General features: G+C 45.1%; 1 protein-coding gene across 1 annotated transcript; it reads right to left on the bottom strand.

Annotated features, from left to right (window-relative positions):
• Positions 1-1087: 1087 nt before the first annotated feature.
• On the bottom strand, positions 1088-21910 carry LOC117766164. Its single transcript, XM_034592966.1, has 11 exons — positions 21550-21910; positions 19660-19703; positions 19453-19518; positions 18609-18675; positions 16806-18101; positions 9874-10028; positions 9014-9770; positions 6169-6589; positions 5204-5445; positions 4289-4468; positions 1088-3336 (listed from the first exon to the last, which is right to left on the bottom strand). The coding sequence occupies exons 1-11, from the start codon at positions 21619-21621 to the stop codon at positions 3091-3093; spliced, it is 3546 nt and encodes a 1181-aa protein (XP_034448857.1). The 5' UTR covers positions 21622-21910; the 3' UTR covers positions 1088-3090.
• Positions 21911-23525: the final 1615 nt, after the last annotated feature.

The following is a 23525-nucleotide window of genomic DNA, read 5'->3' as shown; positions in this document are numbered from 1 at the left end:
CTGAGGTGTGTAAATATCTGTCACAATAAACTGTTCACAACCAACTTATACACACACACACACACACACAATTATGGGCGACCTAGGGGTGACATCACATTATGGCGACTTGCTTTTTTTCTTATTGTGACCATGTAAAGAGATAAAGGGGATCACACACACACACAAACACACACACACACACACACACACACACACACACACACACACACACACACACACATTAATTGAGCTACGAGTCTGGAAATGTTGTCATAACCATTTTTATTATTTTATTCCATCTATTTCACAATATCATAGAAGATCCATGAAGATGCAAATAAGGACGAGTGCAACACTGTCACAGCCTTCAACGACCAAAAGCATGAGAGAGAGAGAAAGTGACAGAGAGAGAGAGAGAAGGAGAAGAAAGAGACGACGACGACGAAGCAAACATTTAAACTTTTAACAGTTTTTTCGAGCATCAGAGCCCAGGCAGGCACTTTACAACTCAGTGTCTATGTGTTGTAGTTGTACAGGCTGATGTCTTGAGGTAAAACTGACAGTATTTTAAGATTCAAACCCTCAACCCTCTCGAATCTCGATTCCTATGATGACCATTTTGAACTTGCATTGAACTAAAGAGAACGGAAGATTAGGACTAATCTAAAAAATTTGAGTTTTCAGCATCACAGCATAGGTAAATATATATTTTGCTGGATGAAGCTACACCAGATAAAAACATCCTGGTGTGTTTGCTTCCAACCTTTGGTCTCCACCATGTTTTGTGATGATTATTTATGATTGGAAGCAGATATTCATTCTGTTATTAATTCTATACTGTATTACTGTCACACATAAGACATTATATTGTTATTAATGTTATAATTCAACTATAAATCAACTTTCAACTCTTTCCGTCTCACGTTATGTAAAAATGCCATTAGATGCTTTTGAAACCAGAAATGTAAAAGGTCTCAGTCACATACATTTCAACAGCTTCCGGATTGAGGAGAAGATGACGTGGGAATCAAATGCATCACATGTGCTGTTTTTAATCTATTTATTTATTTGGTTTGTGGGTTTTTCAGTTTGTCAGGTGGTGACAGCCGCCTGCTACCGTCTCTGTCCGCTCCGAGGTTAAATAAACACAAATATTTCATGCTGATCTTTTATACAGAGTTCGATGCACAGTACAAAATGGTCATCATAGAGTAAATCCTCACGGTCTGTCATGTGTTCTGTGAGGATGTGATTTACCAACAGACACCTGTGTGCTTCAGAGAGCGTGGGGGCAGTTCACGGACACCAACATTTCTACTTTGTTTCTGAAGTGACAGCAGATTTGACCCTGGTCATGCACATTTACTCACATTCCATCTGGATTACATTCAAGGATACATCACAATGTCAGAAAAGCTACTCAGATGTCAGGCTACATCCACACTGGTACGTTCTCCTTTTAAAACCCAAACGATCTCCATCCACTCGTGTGTTTTTCGCTCTGTATCAGTTACGCTGGACTCACACTTCCGCGTTGGACACGTCAACCGTAACGCTGCTAATTCACTTTGAAGGGGCTGGTGGCATCTTTCATCTGTTGCATTGTGGGTCCGTTGTGTTGCGTTGCTCTTGCTGCAGAGCTCAAGCTATCGTGTAGGTTCCAGCCAATGAAATCGTGATCAAGCCAACACTCAAGCGTAGCCGCTAGCCAATCAAACAGATCGATAGATGGATACTTGTTGATCCCGAGGGAAATTTAGGAAATAGGTTGCGGGAGGGTTTCGGGAGTTGAACTGCAAACCTTCTGCCACAGAGCTACACAACCTAAGCAAACGTTTATGTGAAAGCAGAGGCGGAGGCAGCTGTTGAACCTGGTGTGTGTTCATCTGGTTGTGGATTTTATTTCCCATGAGCTACTCTTTATCACTGTATTGATAACTAGTTGTGTGTCTTGCCGTCGTTATGATGATCGCAATACCACCCAGAATAGGTCACGCCCAGCGCAAGGCATTAACGCAACGCTTACATGTGAGTCAAGCATAATAATCCCAGTCCACACATCTGGAAAAGCACATCACATGACCATTCGAGTACGCTGGGCATGCGATTCCAAACATCTCCGTTTTGGCCAGTTCATGTTACAACACAGTCCTGGTTTCTCCGTTTTTAGGTGCTTGAAAACTCCAGAGTAGCAGTGAAACGTTTTTTAAAACTAGAACGTAGTATGGATGTAGCCTCGGTGTCCGATCGGTGTGTGAGTTAGACATCGAGTGTTAATTTCAGACGTCAATCAAAAGGTCGAGCGCTGCTTCGTTTAAGCTGCAAACAAAAAATCTGCGACTTGACTCTGCAGGACTGTGAGTTGTGTGTGTGTGTGAGGCAACAGCAGGGGCAGCAGACTGGCACAGAGCAACATTAGCAGAGATACATTACACAATATACTGTACATTTATAAGACCACCGTTTTACCAAATCATGGTACGCAATATAGAAAACTTAAAAGAACACAGACGTTATTCAACAGGATCATATAGAGTCAAAAAAAAAAGAACAAAACTCCTTTTTTCATTGTTACCATGATAGCATCACTTTCCGCTAACTGGACGCAACGAAAACAAAGATAGAACTTTCTGTCTGTAAAATGAAGAAAAGGATTGGATATGGCATCATGAGAGGTTCGTCCATATCGGCATCCGAACCCAACCCAGCCCTCTGCCTGAATCACCGCGTGAAGTTAACTGGCCCAACACATTATTACCCACAGTACAGCGGTACATTTAACCAGAGGCAATTAATAATCGCTTATGGAAATATTCCATCATAGTCCGGTTCATGCCAGAAGTTGATCCACCCATGCAGCCTTCGCTAACTCAATGTATCTCACTGCAGAAGTTAACACACGAGCGTGGACACCAACACAAAAAACAAAACAGATACACCACTCTGAACGACCACAGAGGTCTAACATTCGCTCCACCAGAAAGGTTTCCTTCCCCAAACAAATAAATATACTGTAAAGTCCAATATGATGTGCCTTCAAACGCTTGAATCAACTCATAAAACGACCTATACCCCGACCACCCATGGCCGAATTCTCTCCGTCACCCCTCACTGTCTGGGGCTGGAGGGGTTGGATCTCTGGGCGGCGTGGCAGGGGTCCAGGGACTCCTTGGTCGCACCGCCGTAAACATCTACGTCCAGGTCGGTCCAGGGGGCGATGTTGCCAAGCGCGGGGGAACTGCACTCGGCCAGGGCAGCCACCTCGATGGGCTTCAGCACCCGATCCCACAGGTTGAACTGGGAAAGCTCCCCGACCAGCGCCTGCGAGGCATCGAATCGCCCGCCCAGCGTATCCTTCAGGAGGAGGAGATTGAAAAAGAGTTAGAATGGTTGGATGTGAACAGGAACTACTGGGGCAATGTTTACTGTTTGTGTTTTGTATGTCAGCCTTGTAACATTTCAGCCGTTAGTGTAACAAAAAATTAAACAAGACCAGTACCTCTTGAAAGTTATTATGGGTCCTTCACCCTTAAAATATGTTCCAATAATGCACTTTTCTGGATGTATACATGTCGTATATTTAGGTGATTATATAATATCTAATCCTGAGAACTACAGGACATTGCTGTGAAGTAAATACTGTGGTTGTATTTTCTGGTCCAGTGAGAGTGAAACTGCAGCTAAAGCTTTATCCATGAAAAGAAATATCGTGTTTTGATGATTCCTCTTTTTAAAAACTTTTTTTTTTTAAATGTCCATTCAAAGCATCTTTGTAAAGGGAATGTCCCGGGATCATCATCCATCCACCAGACAGATTAATAAAGCACTCTCCCTCTCTCTCTCCCCCCCTCTCCCTCTCCCTCTCTTTAGAAAATGTCCATTAAATCAAGTGTTGTTGCATCACTGCAGCATCGGGCCCACAGCGCTCTGATTAGGAGCCTTTATGCACTGACAATGAGATGCTGAACGGCCTTTGCGTCGTTCTTTTCACACAATGGAGGACGGATAATGTCAGATTTCATAATGGTTATGTAACGTGGATGTCTCGCTAATGAAGGTGATGGAGGGTCCTTAAGGTTTCTGTTTGTTCATGTGTGAAAAGCTGCCGGTGCAGCCCTCAAAGAGTTTATTCATCCACCTGATGATTCATCCATCAAACTGTTGATCCATCCATTTGATGATTCATCCATTGAACCGTTCATCCACACATTCATGCATCCATCCGTCCATCTATCTGTTCATCCACCAATCGGTCCAATGTCCATACTTTCAGAAGTTTGTCCATCCATCCATCCGTCCGTCTCACCTGCTCCTGTCCTAGTATGAGGACCCCTCCTGGTTTGATGGGGTGCCAGGCAGCCAGCCCCTCCCCCCTGCCCTTCATCTTCCCGCCCTGATAGGCCTTCCACACTCCGTCCCTCAGGGTCCAGCTGACACAGATGTGCTGCCACTCGTCCTGCGGTAGGGACAGGGGCAGCTGCGCCACCTACGGGTGAGAGAGTACAGTGGCTGTGGTTACACCCTCCCCTGACAGGTTTATGTCAGCAGAACTCAGTCCTGCCCCAACCTTCCTCCCATCACTGCTGCAAACCAGCACTCCGCTCTGCCATGGGGGGCTATAAGCCTTAAGCTCTATAAAAAGAAAGCAGTAACACACAACATAAAACGACATCTGGCTCGAGCTGCCCTCTGCGCCGCGTCCCCTCGGTAACATATGTTTGCTGTGGGCCCACAACAAACGTGACGAAATAAAAAGACGACCCGGGTTCCTCTGGGACTCTTGCACCATCTTATTTTGGAAGAAAAATATTATATTCAAATGAATGTCCCCATTTGCTGTTGTATTTATTCTTCGGTAAATCACTGTTATTAAAAATGCAGTTTTGAATTATTTGATGCGTTGCTCAAGAGCACCATCCGTTTTAAATGGTTGGTAAAGCACAGAGGGCAATCGACACACATATCCAAAAACTGTAAACAGTGAACAGAGTCTTGGGCCGACTCCCCAAAATATAGCCCCTTCCCCCCCACAGAGGCTAATTCATCCCCAGACGATAGCCCATGGGCTCCGAGATTGGAATCATAAACTAATAACGATTTCCATTTCGGTCTATTTTTGCCTGACTAATTAGAAGGAAGCCTGCAGGGTACAATATGCTCAATCTTTTTCACCAGAGGAAGTCGTTAATTTCCTTCACAACACAATAAACAACCTGCGTACCTTGTCGTTGATGAGCAGCTCCACGGGGTTGTGGACGCCCTGCAGCAGCACCAGCTCGTTGGGCTGCCCCGGCACTGAGTAGGAGAAGGGGGTCCCGATGCCTCCTTCCTTGGCCTTCAACCACACGCAGGCAGTGAAGGCGTACATCTCACTGATCTCCTTCCTCACCAGGCCGTACATGTAGTTAGTCCGCATGGGGAAGGAGAGCACGAAGCCATCGGGGAACGACGGCTCTGTCAGCGCTGACGGACACACAGACGAGGGAGATAAAGAGAAACAGTCAGACAGGGAGGTGCAGAGATGAGGCTGAGATGAAGTGTTGTTGATGTGTTAATGGCCCATTCATACAAGGACCCTGTCATTAGTGCTTGTCCCCGCCAGTTCGTACACAAACGCCCCCACAGTGCCTGTTACAGGTAATGATGGACTCTTCTAACTCGAGGCCACAGTGAAGATGCTGCAGCAGGAGGATGAGGAGACAGGCGGAGAGGCCGGGGGAGTGACGGAGATAAAAGCAGAAGCGAGAAGTGATTTTTCTTTTTATCCGTCTCTCTCCACTTCTCCCATCGTTAGCTCTCACCTCCAGTTACCTTGACGCTAGATCAAACTCAACGAAACCCCTTCAGAACCGCAAACATTTATAAATATATATTTATTATGAAGATTTGCAGGTTACTCGGAGGAGCAGTAATTGATTTTGGTAATTTTTACTTCCATTTCATTAATATTTTCCCTCTCCCGGCCCCATTTGACATTTTCACAACCTTCAGCACTCGTGAATCACTTGTTTTAATCTACAGCCTCTTCTCCGCAGAGATGACACCGTTCGCCCACCGAGCTCATTAAAGTGTCAGCTCTCATGTGAGTCAGCTCAGGGATGCTGTGGTCTAACATCCTCTCTAATCAGGTCATCCATACATCCCCTCATCCACCGCCCCATCACCTCTGTCTCCCCCCACACTCACTGTGTTCGAGCTCAGTGACGCGGTGGTTGACCGTGTCGAGCCCCTGATTGATCTTCTCGTGCTGCCCATGAGTCTCCTTCCTCATGGCCTGACGCTCCTTCTCCAACATCTTTATCTTGCGCTCCAGCTCCCCCTCCAGGTCCTCCACCCTCCAGGTGCCCTTTCCACGCCCGGGGGACACCTTAGGAGCGGGGGGTTTGGGGGCAGGGGAAGCGGGGGACGCAGGGGAGGCGGGACGGCGGCTGCCTGGGGCGGCGGCTGCAGGTGGGGAGGAAGCACTGCCGGCAGGTGGAGCAGGGGCCTTGACGGTGTTACCACCCGGGCTGCCGCTGCTGCTGCTGCTGCCAGTGTTACTGCTGCTGCTGCCGCTTGTACCCAGGGATGAGTCGGTGAGGTTCAGTGCAGCCGGGCCTATCTCCGCCTGCAAGAGAGGGAGGAGGGGAAACACAGGTTAAGTAGGTATTTAAAATATTAAAGACAAAAAAGATGTAAAGAGAGAAAATAAAAGAAATGCATTGAAGAGAAGAAAACTAAAAACCACTTCATGGGAGAGCTTTGATGAAAGCAGCCTGGTGTTAGTATCAACAGGGTTTAGTGGAGATAGCTTATATAGAACAGAACATCAGTTATCTGACTGGACGTAGGCTCCGGGTACAGAAAGTGAAGCCAATGAGGAAGACCCTGAATCCTGCATCTTCTTCAATACAGCATGATGTTCATTTTATAAATTATAAATCCATTTAGAGTCAAATAGAGGCTTTTGGTGTAGTTTGATAGTTGTAGTACAGATTAGCACTTGTAGTTTCAACGTATGAAAATGTATTTCTCTATGTAACATCAGTTGTTTTTAAAGGATTGACAGTCATGACACGTTCCTGCTGCGCTCAGAAGCTAAACATGCTCAGCACTGCTTTGCTTTTCATTCATGTTTTCATAGCTTTCATTATGGATTCATCCTCAGCCTTTGTGATGTGTTGTATACACATCACAAAGGCTGAGGGCTGTGAAGGCTGTGAAGCTTCCACTGAATTTGGATTTTTCTCAATTTCCCACGTGTGCTCTTTTTGATGCCATTGGAAGCTCCGAGATTCCCTTTTATAGTTTTTCCCTAATAAAGATCTAAAGATGAAATGCTCTGCTTATAATTAATTTCCTTCCATTGGACTTAAGCAGATTCTGCCTGTGGCCTTAAATACACAAACATCTCAGACTCTGTCTTCTGTATAAAGTGTGTGTTATGTTTTGTTATTGCACATATCAATGATTACATCCTGATCAATTTGCTTTAGTATAGCTGCTGGAGAGATTGTGATTATTCTGATAGATTCGATATATAACAGTGAACATCTGGTCCAGATACTGGACCTTTTGTTCCCGCTCAGCTGCACCTGGAGGACGTTAGGACATTTAACATAATGGAACAAGTAGAGTCTATTCCTGTCTTCATTGTATCAGCATAAATAGAAGCATGTTACTGTTCAGTACAGTCGTAGTGGAAATGATTCATTTTGTGTTTGGATTTGATTTTGCAATCACAAATAAAGCAGTTATTTCTCTTTGGTTTGCAGAGAAACTTGAAAAATGTCACCTGAGGGGCTGTTGCCTCATTTCATTGTGTCTACTTGTGCTTATATTTCATGCACGGACTCAAATGAACAGAGTCCACCCTGACTCATGCACCCTGACATGCACAACACTCGCACTTCTGCACAAGACACAACTACCAGGGACTGACAGTGTTCTATGTCCGACAACATGGGACGTCTGCATGCCAACTATAAATACCATGAAAGTCTGTAGGACGAACACAACGTTCTCTAACTTCACTCTGCACCAGGGACTGTTTATAAAAAGCTCTGCACACAAACAATATAAAGTGCCAGTATATTGTGTTTGAGGAGGACTCACTATCGTTAAGTAATAATGAGGAAGTAGCTCAAGAGAACAGCCCATTCCAAACACGCCGGTTTCCTGCAGCTCGTTAGAAATAATCACAGAAGGTGAAGGTGAAGCAGCAGTAAAAAGAGAGAGAGGGAGAGACGCTGCTGTGAGGATGAGGCGGCTGCGAGGGCGATATATAATATCAACAGAGCTGCTGAGGCAGGAAGAGATGTTGGACGTCCAGGATATAAATTCACACTGACAGAGACAACCTTGTAACTGACTGTGCTCAGGGTGGCGGTGATGCGGCAGTGTATGTTTGTGTGTGTGTGTGTGTATACATCTCTATACATCTCACTCTCAGCACACACACACACACACACACCTGACTCTCCTCCATCAACAGCACCACCCTCCTCCTTCCTGTCCAGCCAGCTTCATCTTTTATTTATCCTCCCTCTCCTGCTGCTGGATGCAGAGATGGAAGGGGAGAGGCGGCTGACACCAGTCGGGAGGGGGGTGGCTGGCTGTGGGTGGGTGGGTGAGGGCCAGCGGGGTGGACAGATTTCCCTTGGGTCCATGCAGGGGAGCGTGTGCATAATAAAAAGTGATGAGTAGTGACTTGTGAGAGGAGAAGTGAAGCTAAAAGCTGGAGGAGAGGAAGATGCATTTAAAGCCTTGATCTGTGAAAGCAGCAGAGGGATGTGGGACTTTACTAAACTTGACATTTGAGGCTCATTTTAGTCAAGTAATAGAAAATATCTGAAAAGGATTATTTCACTTTCACCCAGAGGTCCTAAACTGGCCTTCACACTGGGAGAAGTGGGTGTTCAGGTCTAAATTAGTCCCTGGAAAACAATGGCTGAGTCATAATTCTGTTATGAGTCCTCATCTCCTGCTGTCAGACAAATGTGGAGCCGCAGGGACAACGGGCTCCTCCCAAGTGACTCTGCCCTGGACTCACCTCCAGTTTCTCTATGCGGTCCTTCAGGTCCATGATGGCCCGGGCCAGCTCCTCCACAGCCCGCGCGGTCTGCAGCTGCGCCGCGGTGGAGGAGCTCACCTCGTCCCCGGCCATGACGCGCCGGTTCCCGCTCCACACCCCGATGCTCCGCTCCGGGACGGTCCGGTCGTCCTCCAGGCCGCTCTCGCACTCGCTCAGCTTCCCCGTCAGCTCCCGGATGGTCCTCTGGTCCATGAGGATCTGGTCGTTCTGCTGCAGGACCATCTGCCGGAGCTCCTCCGCGGTGGTGCGGAGGTAAGTCCAGTCCTCGTCCCCGGCTCCGTACAGCGGCTCGTCCGCCTGCTGCTGCTCCCGCCTCAGGTCCTTCGTCTTGCACTCTCCCACCGGCACAGGGGTGCAGATCAGGCGGCTGAAGCTGAACTGCTTCGCGGAGCCTCCTCCCGTCTCCTCGCCGAGGTTGAGCTCGTTCAGAGTGGGCACCTCCAGTCCGATGCCGCCGAGCCCGTTGCCTCCTCCGTAGGACTCGGCTCCGTGCAGCGCGCCCAGCGGGCCGGCGTGAGCCACCGAGCCGGGCTCCAGGAGCAGCGACTCCGATGTCAGGGTGCTGTTGTCGCCGAGAGGCGCGGCGTTTTTCCGGGGATAAACACTGGCGATGATGCAGATGACGGCGCCGAGGAAGGCCAAGGTGCCCGCTCCCACCAGCACCACCACGAACTTCATGCTGAGTGTGGAGATCACAGATAAATACACCGGGATCCTGGAGGAGGAGGACGGAGAGAAGCCTGCATCACAACACCATCAGCATCTCGTTCTAACCTACACTGAGATCAACCCAGACATGTTACAAATGAGGCACTTACACGTTGAAGATGTTCTCCAGATGTTCTGCTGCTCGCTCCGTGTAGCTCCGGTGTATAGGTGGCTCCGCGCTGTCTGGTCCAGAGCTGCTCCCTCTCTCTCTCTCTCTCTCTCTCTCTCTCTCTCTCTCTCTCTCTCTCTCTCTCTCTCTCTCTCTCTGTTGCTAAGCTGCTCTCCTCCGCGCGTTACCATGGGGACCGCGGGAGAGGAGGAGCGAGGCTGTGGCCATGCGTCAGTCAGAGCAGCAGCAGAGGTGATGGATCAGTGTGTGTGTGTGTGTGTGTGTGTGTGTGTGTGTGTGTGTGTGTGTGTGTGTGTGTGTGTGTGTGTGTCTGTGTCTGTGTGTCTGTGTTGGTCTATCTTTAAGGCCATTTTTGGTTCAATACCATGAGGGCATTGTGACATTGGGACATTTTTGCTGGTCCTCACAAAGGCTGTGTGTGGTTGTGAGGGTTAAGACTTGGCTTCAGGGTCAGAATTAGGTTTAGGTGTGGCATCTAAACATTAAAAACAACCACAGCCATGGAATTTATGATTTCAAAAAGGAAAAACTCAAACATAAGAAGAGGCCAGTCACTCCCACAGATGTGCTCCCTGTGTGAAGTATAATTCATCTGTGATATAGTGAGAAATGCCACCTTAGGTTCATGCACTGACTCAAATACATGCACGATAGACACACTTCTGCAACGACACAGTTACTGGGGACTGAAATCGTTAAGTGTGTGTCCTACAACATGTGTAGTCTGCATGAAGTATCCACAGAATTGACAGTATCGCATTTGAAGGGCAAAGAAGAAGTTCACAGGCAATTTATGGTGAGGAGGAGGAGGAGGAGGCTCTGTATAACAGAAGACGACGAAGAAGGAGAAACAGAAAAGCTCTGGGGCCTCGACACTGAGGTTTCTGGTCTGAGTAGGCGGCGATGAAGAATGTGTTTTTTCCCAGGAGGCCGTGCAAACTGCAGCTCACCACCAACAGCCTCTGATCCGACCCCCGACACTCTCGTCCTCCGTGGCCTTGTTCAGCAAACAAACACTCCAAAGTTTCTCCTCAAGCGCCGGATAGATCACTTTTAGACAGTTTTCTCTCAACGTTAGTTCGTTTATACAGAGACGTGCAGCTCAGGATGAATCTGTGAAAACTAACAACTAACAAAGTTATTTCTGAGGAGGACGCGAGGCCCCCGCACAAAGTTTAATCCGTCCAATAAAAAGGCCCTTTCTCTAAAAAACCCCAAACATCAACCTCATGGTGACATCAGAGGAAGAGTCAGGGGATCATCAAAGTCCTTTAGATTCATCCTGCGGGCACCGAAAACCACTGTTACAGCATTTCATGGCAATCCATCAAACGGCCTGCTGAGATATTTCAGTGCGCTGGTGCAGATAAGGAGTGAATGTAAAGTGCAGCTCGTCGTGTTGCTGCGTTTCTCTTCAGTCTGTCGAGCACCAGCTCTCCTCCATGATGCATTAATCCCTGTGTGACTTCTGTCTCTCACTCTGATGTTCCAGAGACTTCTTCTTCCCTTTCCGACGTAAACTGAAGCTTGTGAAACGAGATTTGAGTCTGAAATATCTACACAAAACTTACATGAGGTTTTCTAGAGGGAAAATACTCGCAGAAAAATAAGATATTCCCAGCTTTTACTTTATTTCTCCAAAAATGTGTCTCCTGTTTTTATCCACATGGTATTTATGTCAGTGTTAAATGTGAACGTAGAAGAAGTTTAAACCTCTGAATAGTTAAACAATCAACTGAAGGTGTGTTTGTCCAAATATTATTCTGATGGTTTGGTTTGAAATGGAGCGTAAACATTAGAGCTCATGCTTGTTAATTCAATTAATGTGATGTCATCTTTTTATCTTTTATTGATTTGTGTTTGTATTTACTGGCCTTTCTTTTTTTTATTGCTCCTATTCTCTGTATTTGTAATGACCACCTTTACCTTATGCTGTCTTATATTGGTTTCATTTATTAACTGGTTTTACAGGGTGTGAATGCATTTTTTCTGTGTCTGTCAAATTATTATTATTATCGTTATTACAAACCTCCAACACAACCAGAGGCTCAAGCCCGACTCCAGTCAGGCTTCCCCGCAGTGACCAGTCGCCCAGATTGGGGATTAATCTGCAGAGGTGGTGGATGTTGCACACACACACACACACACACACACACACACACACACACAGACACACACTTGCAGATGTAGGCCACTCGTATCAAACCACTGTTCAGTTCCATCTGGCTCATAAGCCTGGTGGTGGCGTGCCTGAGAGGGAACAGACGAACCCAGCGAGGAGACACCACTGGATCACATCCCTCTTCTTCTGCTCCTCACATCCTTCACGTGTCTGAGCAGCAGACAGGTAAATAAAATCTGTCTGAACTCCGTGTTTGTGGCTTTTCATCACAACATCAAAACACTGAGAGATGAAAGCCCAGACGACCTTAACATCACCCTGGCCCTCACACACTGCTCTGAGTGCATCAAAGCAGCTCAACAGCGCCGCCCTGTGGCACCAGGCATGTGGACTGATGGTAGTACATGTACAGTGAAACACTTTCGACTGCATCTACATGTCGGCAGTGACTCTGACAACCTCTATGAGAATCATGCATTATGTATGTCTGTTCAGTTTTGCATCATAGCCAACGAGGGGAGGATTTTACTTCTTGTTTGATTATCAGCAAAAACTACACAACAGCTTTGCACAAAACTTAATGGAGAGATGAGAGAACCTGTCAAACGGGAATTCATTACATTCTGGTGTTGATCTGGACAAAGGGACGGATCCAGTTTTTTAAAATCACCTTGTAACACTGTGAGATGGGGCGTTTGTTTGTTTTAACATTCTCACCAATTTCTCATGAAATGATTAATGGATCTTGATGGAAAAAATTTGGCATATTGAGGGAACTGATATCTATGATTGTGTATAATTTGGTGCGACTTGATTGAAGTGAAGGAGACTGTTGGGCCTTGGCGTCGATATAGGCTCATTTTTATTGAGATAAATTTGTTTCTTCGTCTTTCGTTTTGATTACTCAAAGAGATAATATCCATCCATCTATTTATCCATTTATCCTTCCATCCGAGCAATTAAGTTACAGAACGAATCGGCTCATGTCTGTGTGATGTGCCAGTCAGGGTCACTCGCTCCTCTGCAGGGAGGTGAGTGAGCTTATTCCAGGCACAAATGAAAGGCAGACATTTTGTACACTGAAACCTTAAAAGCTTTACAGGATAGTGTTGTTGTTTTTCTTTTTTCTTTTTTTTTACAGCGACGAAGCTGTAGAACATTTGTCACCTTCATTTGGCCACTTCCTAACAGAAACAGACGAGTTTTCCTTTTTAAAAGTACAAACCTGTACCTCAAGAGGTCTGAATTTAACAAAATTTGTGCTCCATATGAGTGAATTTAATTGCTGTAGATGTTCATTCAAGGTTTTGCTTCTATGTATAATCAGTAGCCTCCTGTACGTCCTATATTCAAGTCCTTCTTAGAGGAAACCAAATGAAAAAGCAAATGGAAGCAAGCTGTTTTTTTTTTTAAAGGAGCTTTTAATTAAAAGCCTTGTACAAGAAACACAGAAAGCAACATCGGTAACAGTTAACATGACACTGAATACATAATCTGTACAATAAGGGTTTGCAAAACATGCTTCAGAAGTTCAGATACATTTCAATGTCATAATTATCCTCCACCTCCTCGTCATTACCATCAATACAATGTACATTATTCATATTAGCATAAAAACAGACAGAACCGCAGTCTTCACACATTAAAATCAGTCGGGGGTTCGTCTTCTGCACAAACCCATGTTGGACTATTTAAAAAAAATGGCATTCAAATAAACAGCATCACATTAACACCATTATGCATATTTAAAAAAACAAACTATTAAAGTACAGTACAAAGGGAAAAACAGCTTAAAAAGCACAATTTAAATTCATTAAGCATATTTATCCGTACATTTAAACAAGGATCCTTCCTTTTTTCCTCAATTAGTGCCAAATTACTCCAGCACTTAAAATTACATCATATATATATATATATATATATATATAAATGCAACACAATTCAAAAAGGGGAAAAAAGCTTTAAAAATTCAAATAACAAAATCAACAGCCCTATTTGGTTGAATGAGAGGCCACTAAGTTGAGTTGTGCTACCCCGTATGAGAAAGTAAAGAAACGAGAAACGTCGCTTAGCAGCCTAATACCTTACACATCTACCAACTGCAAGAGTCACTTCTATCCACCACTTAAAGATATTAAAGATATAGTAGATGAAAAAAATCTATCCCAAACTGCGAAATATCCATTCAGCGAAGAAAATAATCCTTGAATTCATAGTGTTTCTGGAAAATTATAAACGATTCAGTCCGTTCACGCTTCACGTCAAATCAGAGCTGAAGTTAAGTACTGTCCTTCCTTAAAGTATCTTCATGTGAATTTGAGATATTGACCTTTTCATAACAGTGTCTATTTCTTCATATAATGTATATGTCATTTTGGAATAAATCCTTCCATTTGTAACCTATCAGAGTATTGAAACAGTATCGACGACGACTAGAACCATCCAGTATGTGACAGGAGAGGAGGCGACATCGTCCTCGTCAGTGTTTGTAGACTTGTAGAGAAGATGATAACAAAAGCAGTCGAGTTATTACAGTTTACGATGAGGTGATTCTTAAAGTTACCACGTTAAAGTTATGGTTTGAGAGTGTTTTTTATTAAATCACGCTCTCTGAGGAGCCGAGTAAGACGAGGTAAACGTCACCTGGAGTGTAACTGGGGTTGAGTGGAGCAGCTATAAGGCAATACAAGCGGAAGATTGTTTTTAAAAACTGTAACACACAGGTACACCAGAGTAAAGTCAAGGTCGGGGAAGGTCGAGAAAGAGCAGAAAGCACCAGAGAAAGGGTTTGGAGTCTGTGTTCAAAGGGCCGAGAACTTCAGATTCTATTGAGGGTCAAAAAGTTTGATCCCAGATTCCAGGCGTTCGAAAGGCTTGAAAAAAACCTGCAGGGATTGAGCTTGTCAGAGTTTCATGGTAAAGAACTTGTGAGCGTCTGGGTGACGGACGATTTCATTTTGTAACATTACACCTGACATTCTATTGGTCGGGGAATTTGGACAAAAAAAAAATCCAAGCTCAGAAGATAAAATCCAAGAGCAGAGGAGAAATCAAAGAGCAGCAAACATTTCACTCACACCACAAAAGAGGTGTGAGCGAGAGGAGAAGAGCTGAAGCTGTGGTTCGGAAAATCCGTCCAAGCAACAAAAAATATCTGAGTGCAAGTGAACAGTTTGAGCACAAGCAGGGGCTATTTGAGTGCAAGCGCAAGGTTTTGACTGAAAGCATTACAACATGAAATCAATAAGTCCTGCTCTCAAACTGAAAGATCACAGTCTTGAATAAAGATTTTAAAAAACAATAATGGATCAAACCGTCTGACATGAAGATTATTGCCTGACCATCGAGGTACATGACATTGTTTACAACTGTCCCATGATGCCCCTGACAGACGCACACACAAAGTTGTGTTTCAAGGACTGTTTTGCTATTTTTTACCCTTCATGAAAAAAAAATCTACTGAACCAAGAGCAGCAGGGGAACCTCAGCTCCCATCGGAGGCGGCTCAGGAGTCGAGCAGGTCGTCGACTAACCAGAAGGTCGGTGGTTCCATCTCAGGCTCCACCATTCCAAAGTGTCTGTACTGTCAAGGACTCTGAGTGGTCATCTAGACGACAAATAAAGCACTTGGCTGAAAGACAGACCTACGAACGCCAAACGAACAAGATCTTCACTCTACCTGCCACGTGGAAGGTAAACAGGCAAACCTGTCAAGTTATGGAACAGGCCAAAAGACACAAGACTTCAAACACTAACCAAGTGGCTCACAGCTTCAACAAATGACAATTTCTAGCTGCTCTCAGTTGGTAGCATCAGTCTAAACTGTGTTCAGCTCACGGACCCTCTAGACCTTGACATGTTGAGAAGTTAAACGACGTAAAGGAGAATATTTCATGACTAACCGCAGGCCAGTTTAGAGTCTTGGTGGACGTTACAGAAGAGGTGGTGGGTTTGTGAGAAAACAAGGCAAGCAAGGAGTGACAGTAAGGACAGCAATAACTTAAAAACTACTGCTTTAGTATTTTTCTTTGCAGCTTTTAAGGTTGTGCGTGCATATAAATACTGACGCGTTCTGTACGTATATGCATGTGCGTTCAAGAGAGCAAGAGGAAAAGGCCTTGAAAAATTGATGAACTACATAGGTCATTTTGTTTTGATGCAGTCAAGTGCATTGTATTTACCTCGCTGTATTGATGCAATATATGAGAGTCCAACTGTGTTAAGTGCAAAGACACAACACCTCACTTATCATTAACAAGCTGGACTTCAGATGAGAACAGGGGGCAGGAAATTGGCGTAACACCGAAGGCCGTCTGGATCAGCCTCCGCCGCAGAGCGTGGATCGGAAAATATATTAGCTTCTTTCAAACGCACCACAAGTCGCTTGATAAAGGCTCAAGCGACACAACAGATGGACAACACTTTCCATTTGTGTTACACCAGAGAAGCTAAACTCACTATGTCTGGAACAAGAGAAAGAAAACAAACATCTTTTCTCTCCGTCTGCTTCCGAGAGTCAGTGATGTGCAATTGATCAAAATATGGCAATTTAAGTGACAACAAGGGCGTATTAGCTGCCCCATTTCAAATTCATATAGTTTCCTTTTAATAAAAATATGCTTTTTTCCACTATTCAATGGCTGGGTGGTGTAAAGTTACATTACATTTCATTAATCGATACACAAATATGGACAAACCTTTAAGGAAAAGGTAGGAGGGGGCTGAAGTGGCAACACTGGCATGATATTTTCTTATCAATGGCGATCGACTTCATAACATCTGCTCTCCTATGGCTTGGCTGGGGAGGGGTTGTCGGAGGTGGCCGCAGGGGCAGGGGAGGAGGCATTTTCGGGGCTGGCAGAGGGGGAGGCAGGGCAGGAGGCCGGGGAGGGGAACTCTTTTATTGTGACGGTGACAAGGTTGGTGGTGACATCAGTGACCACAACATCCTTGCAGCTTGGCGCCATTTCGGGGTACCAGTCAGGGTCTCCCTCGGCAGGCACCCTCTTGGGTTCGGTTGGGGCAGAGCTCTGGTCCCCGGCTGGGACGGAGGGGGGAGTGGCGGGCGGTGGGCGTTTAGCCTGGCATTGGCGAGGATTTTTCCTGGCTCCCTCTGAGGGCTCCATGCGGTCCAGGGCACCACCCTCCTCCTCGTCTTCCAAGGAAGAAGAGGGTGAGGAGGGGAGGAAGGGTGACGCTGACAACACTGGGTTTGCATCCGAGGATGGGGCGGGAGCGGCTGGCTTGGCGCTCTGCCCCTTCTGGGTGTCTGTGTGAGGTTTACTGGGCTTGGGATCCTCGCTGGAAGGTGAGGCTCCAGTGGGGGGCTTGGAGGTGGTGGGAGATTTTCCCTCAGAGCCGCTGGAGCTGGAAGGAGATGGAGGTGACTTGTACTGAGAGGAGGTGGTGTGGTTGCCCCTGGCTGCTGTGCTAGAGCATGACCCTGGGTGGGAAGGGAAAGCCGCAGGGCCTCCACACTGCAGCCCAAATGGCTTCCCGTACATTGGGAACCCCAGCATCTTCAGAGGAGGCTGGAAAGGTCTATATGGGGCCTCTCCCTTTTTCCCAATGATACGATTGCGTGAAGGGATGTTATGGCGTCCTGTTGAAACATTCCTACTGCCAGCAGCTGCGCCACCCCTGCCTGGCTTGTCAATGACCTTCAGGTTGAGGATGATCCGACCTCTCTTGACCTCTCGAGGTTTGACCCTACGGTTGAGGATGCGGACGGTCTCGGAGAACGGAGAGACAAGCATGCGGGAGGGGAAACCACCAGGGTTAGAGAAAGTAGGCCCTGTGGGGTCTGAGCGGGGCAGAGGACGCCTGGACATCCTGTGGCAACGGTGAATGTCCTTCTTTAGCTTGTGGGTGGCTGCGAGGGAGTTGAGTTTGGGAGAGGGTGCGACGGTTGAGGAAGAGGAGGACGAAGATGGCAAATGACGAGGTGAGGCAGAAGAGGAGGGAGGTGCTCGGATGGAGGCGGAGCGTGATGTGGTCTGACGAGCGGTGGAGGCTTGGCGGGCGCTGGATGCTTGTTGGCGGGCGGTGGCGGCTTGGCTGCTGGGCTCTTTTTTATGACCACGTGCCTGAAAGAAACAATTTAAGAAACCGTGTTTGCAGGAGTGAGTGTTTGACTTTCACAGAAAAAGAATGTGCTAGTTTGAAAAGTTGGATGGCAAAATACTCAATCTGCTTCCAATGTTAGTCTAGGAATCCTGCTTTTTGTGATTTGTAAGATAAAAACATGGAAATGCTTGATTTCTGGGATTAAACTATGTCCAGGTGCAGATACCTGAAAATGCTGCCTGTGTACCTCAACTAAAAACACTTCCAAACCAGATTTAATAAGGACTTCAATTTAGTGTGGTGTTTTGACCTTAAATCGACCAAATCAGTTCTGCAACAAGTCGATTAACCCCTGGGCAGCAGTTGAAAACCTAAGTATTGTTTCCTGAACAAATCTAAAATCTAAATCCGCCTACGACACCACCTTTGATCACTTCGCTCCCACTCACATAAGTGTCTCTAACTCTATTTGAATATTAAGAATATGTAGTTTAGGTCCATGCAGATTCACAAACATCGAAATCTACCTTCAAGACTAAGTTTTTGGGTTTCGGTCCTCTCTTCTTCGGGCCGTTCATTTCCCTGTCCCGTTCCCTGAAGAAAGAAACGACAGTTAACCAACACACAAACACAAGCTAAAAACAGAGTGAGACGTCTGGATGAGCAAATATGAAACGAATCAAATGAGAAGGTTGATGAAGGTTGTGGGCGTGTGAAAGTAGAGCAGTCAGACATGCAGGCTGCTTGAAGTCGGCCTCTCTCTGTCGTCTTGTGTTTTAGTTTCCACTTGATGCCTCATTTTAGTTTTGTCAGTTTCATGGTGTCCGTTTTAGCTTCAGTCTTAACATCGACTCTCACATGCAGCGCAAGTGGCCTGGCAGCAGAAATAAAGGACTTCAGAATGTGAAGACACTAACAGAGCAAGTACAAGCACTACGAGACACAGGAGTTAACTTCCAGTGAGATGACAAAACATTGTGCAAGAACAAGAACTAAAAACTTGAATAAACAAAATAGATTTGCCAAATAAGATTTGAAGTTTAGAGCCAAAATCCTAAGTTTGCATTCTGAGATATTTTTATTCTTCCAGTTTTGCGTCCGTCACGTGTCAGAACCGCCATCAACACTCCCACCGGCTCACTGTGAATTTTCTGGACATTTTTGCAGCTGTATTCTTAGATGGACTCACTCTGACATTTCCCGGATATTTTACTAAAGGGGGCTGGCAGGAAAAGTGCCAGGAAATGTCGGGAGCAACTGACATTTACGTTGTCACATACAGCCAGAAACCAGAAAATCTCAGGAAAATGTCCGGACATGACAGAATGTCTGAAAGCAGCTATGGTGTATGTTCTGTCATCGTGTACTCACTTTTGCTCAAAGCCCATTATCAGCCTGTCATCCAGAATATTCTCCTCTGGCTCCCAAGTGCTGTGCCTGAACAAGGACGGAGCAACATCCACTTAATCCACATCTCAGGTTCATTATGAGGACATTTTAAAAGCACGACAACACAGAGGAATGCCTCGTTTTCAAGAGACTGAGGGTTGTGATATTTACATTAAATTCATCACTTACTTCATTGCCCATCCTTTCCATTTTACCAGGTATTCAATACTCCCCTGCAAAACAAAGACAGAAGGTGGATAAGTGAAAGCAGCAATTATAAGACAGTGAAGAGAGATTTCAAAATAAAATACTTTAAATCTGGAATTAATTTGCAGCAGCGACTTTATTCTTGGATTTTACACAGAATCAGATCCTGCAGGATGCTTTTCAAGCAGAACATCATAATCACATAAACTTAATCATGTTTCAGTCCTTGTCAGGTTCGATATTCGTCTGGCAAACATCATATTTGCTCTTAATTATATTTCAGTTAGGGACCATCACTTTTAGTTGGGGGATGCCTTACTGCTGAGCTCATCCCCTCCCATTTAAAATCCCATACACTCGATGAAGTCATGATTTTCACAAACTTTTTTCCACACAGAGGGAACTCGAGCTGCACGGTAACCATTAAATATCTGCATTGCCAAAAAAGGACGAGTCACTCTCAATAAAATTTTAATGGAGAGCTCGTATCGGGCCTTTAAATGGAAGTTGTGTTTGAGTGCAAGCGATTCGATTACATTGGAATACTCATTCTTGACACTATTTAATACTAAGATTTTGTATAGTTTTGTGGAGCGTGTTCTTGTATTTTCACATCTTGTATAGTGTGTTATGTGCCTGAAAGCTTCCTGCTGTAACAGGCAGAAAAGGTCCAGTAACTGGAGGCCTGACGGTGTGGACCAGTCTCTCAAGATGGCATCCAACCTTCATTTATAGGGTCTTTTCCAGTATACGAGCCACAACAGGCTGATAAAAACAACCTCAGTCAGCTGTGGCTGGTGGAACAACCCCAACAAAGAAACCAATGAATCTAAAAACAAACAGTATATTAAAAAAACAACAAATAAAACCATTATGTTGAGGAATTAAAATTAAATGCGTTGATTAAGTTGTGTTGTGACAGGTAAATCCTTTTGTGCGCTTCTGTGAATGGTATCAAATGAACTTAGGAACTAATAGAGGGACGTGAGGGGCTGTGTTGGCCTGCAGCTAGTTTTATTTTTAAGATAATTGAATGATTTGCTTCGTTAATGCCTCGTGAAAGAGGGACAGTTCATATAAGATTAATCCTCTTTCTGCTCCTTTTCATGTAAGATTTTGTGTTTGCATTTAAATAGTTTTGTTTGGTCGATGATGGAAATACACTTTATATATATAAATACACATAATAGCTGTGTGGAGCATGTTCTTATATTTCGTATTGGGGTGTTGCAGCTGGAAACGTCCTGCTGTGACACAGGAATTCCCCAGTTTAGGCTCAACAAAGCACATCTGCATCCCAACAAGCAGAGGCACCACTGTGGAGTCCAGGGACCGGAGGCCTGGCTGTGTGCACCAGGCTCTTAAGATGGCATCCGACCCTCATTTATGGGGTCTTTTCGTGGTATACAAGCCACAACAGGCTGATAAAAACCAACCAGCTGTGGTCGGTGAACCCCTGTCTCCTCCACAGGACACGAGGAGATGTGGGACTAATGTGTTAATGGCCCATGAATCAGAGGCTGCAGGAGCGAACAGCCTCTTCGACGTGAGTCGGGTCCGACATGAAGACAGTGACCGTGTAGCGCTAGCTCCCGTTAGCTCGCAGCAGAGACGTCGGGCCCCTCCATTTCCCTCCTGTTACAGCTCCTGGCCTCTTCTTTGTGTCGCCGTTTTATTGCCCTACTCCCACACGCCCGTGCTAGTTAGCCCCAAGCTAGCTGTGACTAACCAAAGGCATCTGGCAGCACCGAGGCCTTCGCTAGCGTTGTATGTTCACGAGTGGACCCGAGCCGAGCCGTGCCGTGCCGTGTTGACCGAGGGCCAACATCTGCAGGCGGCCGAAAGACGCGGGACGGCGGCGGTGTGTCTCACCTTGCGGACGCGGCGCTTCAGTATGGCTTCCGCGGCGAAAATACGATCCCCCGTCGCCGTCGCCGTCTCCATCTTTCGCTGCCCGGAGTGAGCTGCCTGTCTGCGGGCGAACAGCTCCACTGACTGCCCGGGCCGATCTGAGCGAGGGGCGGCACACACACACCGACACACACTGTGTAACGTACACACTAACACACACAATGTAACACACACTAACACACACACTCTCTACTACGACTGCTGCAGCATGTCACGTGGCCGGGGTCAGCCCCTCTGGTCGTCCTGGCAACGGAGAAGACACTCACGAGGATGCGAAGAAGCGCGCGCTGCTCTCACATGGCTGTGATGATGAAAGGAGGCGCCGCCATGATGACTTCTCCTTAAACACATGGAAACACACCGAGCGTCAGTGTGTGGAGACAGATCTTAACTTATCTTATCATAACTTAATGTATCTTATCTTAACTTATCTTATCATAACTTAATTAATCTTATCTTAACTTAATTTAACTTATTTTATTTTATTTTATCTTATCTTATCTTATCTTATCTTATCTAATCTAATCTTATCTAATCTTAATTTATCTTATCTTATCTTATCTTATCTTATCTTAACTTAACTTAGCTTAGCTTAGTTTATCTTATTTTATCTTAATTTATCTCATCTAATCTTATCTTTAATTATCTTATCTTAATTTAACTTATCTTATCTTATCTAATCTTAATTTATCTCATCTCATCTTATCTTATCTTATCTTATCTTATCTTATCTTAACTTATTTGATCTCATCTTAATTTATCTAATCTAATCTTATTTTATCTTAATTTATCTTATCTTATCTTAATTTAACTTAACTTAACTTAACCTAATTTATCTCATCTTATCTTAACAATTCATCTCATCTCATCTCATCTCATCTCATCTCATCTCATCTCATCTCATCTCATCTCATCTTAACTTATCTTATCTTCAGACCAGTGTGATCCACAGACAGCTGCAAAGGTGTCAGGGCCGTAGCCATGATGTTAAAAACACTGAGGGGCACAAGTAGGCCCCCCCATCAAAGGGTGTTTCGTCCTTGGTCTAGAGGAGACCTAGACATAACCTGCGGTGTGGCTCCCCACTCTTCCCATCCCACACAGAGCATAAGTTACAAAAAGAGATGAGCAGTTTATCAGCTTCAGAGAGAAGCAAAAACAACAAACAAGAATTCTCTATAGGGCCTAAACTACCCTGCAATAACAAAAGGTAAAGAAATGACACAAACATATAACCTAGCTCCTATGAACAAGGGGAAAAGATACATAAAACAAGAAGAGCTTCTCCCTCCTACTCACTGCCACTAAAGGTGGTGAGGGGATTTGGATACGAAATAATGTGATTAAACACGACAATAAACAAGGTCACAGTAACTCCTAAACCCAATGATTTATAATCCAGCTACTAATTCCAGAAATCTCTGTCTGTGGCTCTCGTATCTTGTGAGCCGTTCATCTGATATAGCACTTGTACGTCAGCTGAGAGAGCTCGACGCATTGCAAACAAGAAAACAACTTAATCAATTTGACGACACATGCGCTACAAAATATCACAACAACAGAAATGAAATGTTTCCAGGGGACCCAAAAAAGTGATGAACCTGGCTGTAAGACAAGACAGGATAAGATAAAACTTTATTGATCCACACACCGGGGAAATTCAGTTGTTACAGCAGCAGGCAGGTCAGAGTGAGGTAGAAAAGACAAAAACAAATGCTGAGTACATTATATTCATCTTTCAGTATGGTGGTTTGTATAGAAATGTTATGAAGTAAAGTGCAGTGGCGACGGATGATGAAACCATTTATACATAAATATAAGGACATGTTGTGATGCACAGATGACAAAAAAAGTTATTAGAAATAGTGCAAAAATAGTATAGTATAGTAGAGCGACATGTGAAAAAAGTGGGAGTGAAAGGATGTTTTGTTTTGGTC

Source organism: Hippoglossus hippoglossus, chromosome 1 (assembly GCF_009819705.1).
Source record: "Hippoglossus hippoglossus isolate fHipHip1 chromosome 1, fHipHip1.pri, whole genome shotgun sequence".
Taxonomy (NCBI): Eukaryota; Metazoa; Chordata; class Actinopteri; order Pleuronectiformes; family Pleuronectidae; genus Hippoglossus; species Hippoglossus hippoglossus.
Note: the sequence above shows the minus strand (reverse complement) of the source record. Positions and strands in the feature narration are given on the sequence as shown.